At 45.7% G+C, this 6,000-nt stretch overlaps 1 protein-coding gene across 6 annotated transcripts in view; it reads left to right on the forward strand.

The window, feature by feature from the left end:
• The window catches only part of RUNX1T1 (RUNX1 partner transcriptional co-repressor 1), a 154,536-nt gene extending 149,288 nt beyond the window's left edge, over positions 1 to 5,248 (forward strand). For 3 of the 6 annotated variants that reach the window (XM_048507451.1, XM_048507450.1, XM_048507452.1), the window contains exon 11: positions 5,178 to 5,246. In XM_048507451.1, coding sequence (XP_048363408.1) covers positions 5,178 to 5,201 — 24 coding nt within the window. In that variant the 3' untranslated portion in view covers positions 5,202 to 5,246. Of the gene's footprint in view, positions 1 to 5,177 lie in introns of all 6 variants that reach the window. The other 3 variants (XM_048507447.1, XM_048507448.1, XM_048507449.1) reach the window with 2 other exon arrangements.
• The last annotated feature ends 752 nt before the right edge of the window (positions 5,249 to 6,000 follow it).

Consider the following 6,000-nt stretch of genomic DNA (forward strand, 5'->3'; position numbering starts at 1 on the left):
CCTCAGCACAAATCTCAGTAGTCTAGGCAGCTGTGTTTCAGGGCTAGATGAAGGTACTAGTCTCATCCTGAACTTGGTCATTCTCATGCTGCTGTGCTACAATGAAATTGTCTTTCACTCCCACAGAACATTGACAGGGGGATTCTCACTAGACCTCTACTTGGAGGAGGAAAACCAAACCATATTTGCCCAACCAGAGACTTCTGTTTATTTCTAGAGCCACAGCGCATCAGCAAGTGACAGTTCCAGAGCTAGTCTGGAATTATGACTAAACAAAGACGCCATTTAAGAGACAATAGCTTGCTGAATACCAGTTTTAAGAGGCAACAGCAGAAGGAAGCTTTGGCATCCATGCCCTATGCATAAGCCCCCCAAGGGCCTCTCATTGGACACTGTGAAACAGGATTCTGAATTAAATAAACTATTGGTCCAGCACAGCTACTTTTATGATCTTTTGCAATGCTTCCAGTGAAGATTCCAGTGTAGCAAACTTATTTTTTTTAATTGTGGGCCTCAAATCGTGGGATGGCCCCAAACCTATTTATTTGTGAAAACAGTAGAGCAAGGATCTCTGTCCCCTAAAATATTTCCTTTGAGTAATTTATTTGGGACAATGTCTGCTCCAGAGGCTTTTACTGAGTGGAGACAATGGATCAACTTGATAAGGGACCACCTCAGGCAAGTCTGGAAGGGTGCTGTCCAGGGGTGGCAGACAAAGCTCCCACCAAAACCCATCCTTGCCCCCACCCCCCACAGGCACCACAGAGCTAGCCCCACACCCCCAGAGCTGGCCCTGGCATGGCGTCGAGTGACTGGCCCAGGCCTCAGCCACAGAAGGGGATGGAGAGACAGCCAAAGGAAACACACACACCCCTAGATTTACCAGCCTGGCAGGAGGCAGCATCCTGGCTGGATGAGACCTGGCCAATCCAGCCTGCCCCTGTCCTAATGAGGACCTCTGGCGACGGGCCGGCTGGTCCGCCGACGCAGAGCTCAGCAGCTGGTTTACCAGAAGAGGACAGCCGGCAGTCCTGCTTCTGCCTTAAAGAGCAGGGTGCGAATTGGCAGCCAGGGGTCAGCCCCGACAGCAACAACCGATTGGGGCAGCAAGAGGAAAGGGGTGGGATCTCAGAAGGGCTGGAGGTTTAAATGGCAAGGGTGGGGGACAGGAGGAAGAGAGAAAGCAAGGAAAGTCAAGGAGAACGGGGAAGAAGGAAGGAGAACAAGATTGGAGGGAGGAGGGAGGGAGAAGCAAGCTAGTGGAGGCTGCCCATGCCAGAGGGTGACCTCAGGGAGAGACCAGGTGAAGAGGCTCAACTGGAAGAGGGGGCGAGGAGGCTATAGCTGGCAGGGACAGAACAGAGGTCCACCCTGTGGCTCCAGCAACTGAAGGCAGCCAGCCTCCCTGCTACCACCCAGGGCGAGGACGGTAGTAAGATCCACCGTGAAGGGAACGGAGGAAAGGAATCCACCCAATAGGAGAAGGCAGGCAAGGCGGCAGCTCACAGGGGTTATCTGTTTAAGATATCTCAGGGGCAAGAAGGTATGACTTACAGACTTCTGAATGAATACAAAAGGGAATACCGCCCTGAGTTCTAGTGGTCATTTTGTTAATTGTCCAAAATGCCAAATTGTTGTTTTTTGCAGCCAGCATTAAGTATCCCCAGTTCCTAAATAAGTACTTTTTCTTCTCAAGCTTTATTAGGTGTCTGTAGTATCTCTTAAGAGCCAAGAATTCCCACAGAGGAACAAGTAAGGTATTATTGGTCTTCACTTCCTTATGTTTTGGTGCAGTTCTCATTCAAGAAGTTTGCATTAGTTATCAAATCATGTGCCTGAATTCTTGGGGAGCAAGGCCTTACAAAGGGAGCACTATTGAGTATGATTTTGGAGTTCAACTTTGGACAATTGTCTAGCTTTCTACCACCAGATAGAAAAATACACTCATTTCCCAAACTGCTCCCTTTGCATAGGATTTATTGATCGTGAGGGGGATTTTGACACCATCCTTAGGACAAAACTGTGGGAAAAGCTGTGACGTATGATTGATAAGAGGCTGCTGTGACTCATGATGCAACTTAATGCGTACCTTTCAAGTCAGATCCACTGCAGTTCTAGTGGCAACCTGACTGAGCCCATTAATACTGATGAAATGGTTAGACAGGGAGAGCCAGTTGTGACTAACAGCCGGTGGACTCTAATCTGGAGAACCAGGTTTGAATCCCCACTCCTACTTGGTGACCTTGGGCTAGTCAAAGTTCATTCAGAACTCTTGCCCCACCTATCTCACAATGTGTATGTTGTAAGGATTATATCATTCTGTAAATCTCTGAAACTTTTTAGATTAGTACATGTACACATCAGACTTTAGAACATAAGAACAAGCCAGCTGGATCAGACCAGAGTCCATCTAGTCCAGCTCTCTGCTACTCGCAGTGGCCCACCAGGTGCCTTTGGGAGCTCACGTGCAGGATGTAAAAGCAATGGCCTGCTGCTGCTGCTGCTGCTGCTCCCGAGCACCTGGTCTGCTAAGGCATTTGCAATCTCAGATCAAAGAGGATCAATATTGGTAGCCATAGATCAACTTCTCCTCCATAAATCTGGCCAAGCCCCTTTTAAAGCTATCCAGGTTAGTGGCCATCACCACCTCCTGTGGCAGCATATTCCAAACATCAATCACACGTTGCGTGAAGAAGTGTTTCCTTTTATTAGTTCTAATTCTTCCCCCCAGCATTTTCAATGGATGCCCCCTGGTTCTAGTATTATGAGAAAGAGAGAAAATTTCTCTCTGTCAACATTTTCTATCCCATGCATAATTTTATACACTTCAATCATACCCCCCTCAGCCGTCTCCTCTCCAAACTAAAGAGTCCCAAACTCTGCAGCCTCTCCTCATAAGGCAGGTGCTCCAGTCCCTCAATCATCCCCGTCGCCCCTCTCTGCACTCCCTCCACCTCCTCAACATCCTTCCCGAGATGCGGCGGCCAGAACTGAACACGGCACTCCAAGTGCAGTCGCACCACTGCTTTATATAAGGGCATGACAATCTTTGCACCAAATCCCACCAGCCCCTGGGATTTGTAGTCCATGAATATCTGGAGAGCCACAGGTTGCAGACCTCTGATCTAGAGTGGTTAAGGAGCATTAGCCTTGTTTTCCAGAAGCTCCAGACTAAAAAGGCGAAAGCAAAGGAAGAAAGCAGAGGCGCTGCACGCCAACCGCTGCCAATTCAACATGTGTGTCAATGCAAAACACACACTGCATATAGAAGCAAACATGTGAAACAAACACGATTAGAGTATAGTTTATCACGTTTGTTTCACAAGTTATTGTTTGTATCTTGTATATGTGTGTTTGCATGATGTTTAGATAGTTTATTCTATATACAGTGCATGTTCTGCACTGACACACACACCAAATTTAGGCAGCAAATGGCGTGCAACGCCTCTGCCCTTCTCCCCTGCCTGGTTCATTGTTTTATTAAAGGGCTTTGTTAAAAATGCAGAAGTCCAAGAAAGCATGGGAAATGGGGGGGGGGGGCAACTTTTTCCTACCTCGCCTGACCTTTTTTCCAAATTGGCCCAAAGGAAAAATTGAGAGAGTCTCACAAACACAACACACAAAATTAGATGAAATGTTACCTCTTTGAAATGAGCAAAATGCTTTCTAAAACAAAGTTTCAGTCGCTCAAAGCATGAAGCAGTTGTGGACTTTTTCGGCTGGAAAAACTGGAAAGTCGGGGGCTCTGTTAACTTAATGTCTCTGTTAACTTAACTTTCTTATGCTGAGTTAGACAATTATCAAATAGATATATCCTATCTCAGTGGCTTTCCAGGGTGTGAGGCAGAGATCTTTCATATCATCTGCTACCTGGTCTTTTTGACTGGAGATACTGAGAACTGAATCTGGGGCCTTCGGTATGCAAAGATTTCTCTGAGGGAGAAACACACTTTTGAATAAAGCGTAGTATGACCTGTCAGCAGGACTGTCTTTGTAGTATTCCTTTACTACTTCCTTACAGCTATAGACTTTTTAAAAAATGAATCTAGGCAAAAGATAATTTACTCATCAGAAGACTGTTTGGCTGGAGACCAAACCATGTGTGAACAGGCTTCCCTTTAGTGACTTGCTGTGCTTAGCTTGCCTTTTGACTTTTGTGCAGATGAATAGTGAGGGTGAACAGCTTAGTGAGCTTACTGCCAAGCTATTGAAAAAGTTAAAACATCTGTCTTCCGGTACCTACATTTAATAACATTTGAGAATCTTGTACATACTATGTTCTGCATTGATCGCGTCGATTGTTGGGTTCCTGCTTAGCTAGAACAGATGCTATCCTTCAAGCATCTGCTTAGATAAAAAGTGCAGCTGATCCAAAAATATGACGTAGGTTTATCTGTCTTGCAGCAGTGCTTGGTTTTGTCTATTCTGAAAAAATACCATGTCTACCATTCACCACCCCACCCATTAGCAGGTTATAGAAATCATGGCCAAAACACCGATGCCTCCTCATCAGTGTGTGAATGATATAACTCTTTGGAACTATATTGCATCTCATGTCTGCGGCCTCACACTTAGCATTACTGCAATGGGCTGTATGTTGGAGACCACTTGGAAACTGCAGCTGGTTCAGAAAGTAGTCGATAGTCAGAGGCTGGTCTTGAAACAGCTGCATTGACTGTCAATTTGTTTGAGTCCAGTTCATGGCACTGGTTATGATCTTTAAAGCCCTTCATGGCCCAGAGCTCCTATATCTAAAGGACCATCTCCCATATGGCTTAGGAACAGATACTGCCTATTTAGTCTGGCTTAGGAACAGATACTACCTTAGTGTGGAAGAGATGAGGGATTTTTATTTTATCATGTATACCCTGCCTTTCTCCCCAGTGGGAACCAAAGCTGCTTACATCATTGTCCTCTACTCATCTTCACTTCAGCCCTATGAGATTGATTAGGCTGAGAAATTGTGACTGGCCCAAGGTCACCTAGTGAGCTTTGGTGGCACAGGTAGAGATTTGAACCTAGCAGTTTGATACTTTTAACCACTACACCTCACTGGCTGTTCTATGGAATATTCGCCTGGATATTTCCACAGCTCTGTATACAATTAAATGTGGTCCAGCTGGATCAGGTGGAAATGAAGAGAACCATGCTGTAGTGATTCTAATCTTGTTTGTTAGATTGGTTCCAGAAGATGGTGCTAAAGGGCATATGCTCAGCCCATGGCACTTGGTTCTATGGATTCTACGATCCACCATGTCCCCTGTGCTGTGTGCCATCTACATGAAATCACTGGGAGAAGTTTTTTTGGAGATTTGAGGTATGTATCATCAGTATGCTGGTGATCTGCCCATCTTTTTCATCTGAGTCAGGTGAGGCAATATTAGATATGAATATGTGTCAATATAAGGCCCAGACAATTGAAGACAGGTCCAGACAAAACTAAGGTGCAGTGGTCTGGTAATAGAGTTAATTGTGAACTATAATGTCAGTCTGTTCTGAAAGGGGTGCACTGCTGAATGGGGTGCAGGATCACAGCTTGAGAATATTGTAGGGTTTGGTTTTACAGATGGAGTCTCATTTATGGCTTGTAGTGTGTCAGCTGCAGCCTTTCCTTGATAAGCCATTAATAGGTATGCTCTTACCACATCCTGACTAGGCTACTGCTGTGCCATTATATGGGCCTGCGCATGAACCCTGTTCCAAAGATTTAATTATTGCAAAAGACATCAGTGAAATTGTTGGCTGGCGTAAAATTGAGAAAAGCATATCTTTGCAGTATGAAAGGACCTTCTCTCCAGGGGCACAGAGCAACCAAGGTAGAAGCCCTGGACTTCATATGTCTAGCTTGCTCTTCCTGCCGTCTGCATTGTTGTTTGCTGATGTACCATCCCAGCAACTCTTATAGAGTGGAAGAGATGGGTGGCTGGTTGTGCATACATGGGAGGGAAGATAAGGGAGGGAGCTTGCCACTGCCACCAGGTGCCTCTCAAAACATGGCAG

The sequence above is a fragment of the Sphaerodactylus townsendi genome, linkage group LG09 (genome assembly GCF_021028975.2).
Source record: "Sphaerodactylus townsendi isolate TG3544 linkage group LG09, MPM_Stown_v2.3, whole genome shotgun sequence".
Lineage (NCBI taxonomy): Eukaryota > Metazoa > Chordata > Lepidosauria > Squamata > Sphaerodactylidae > Sphaerodactylus > Sphaerodactylus townsendi.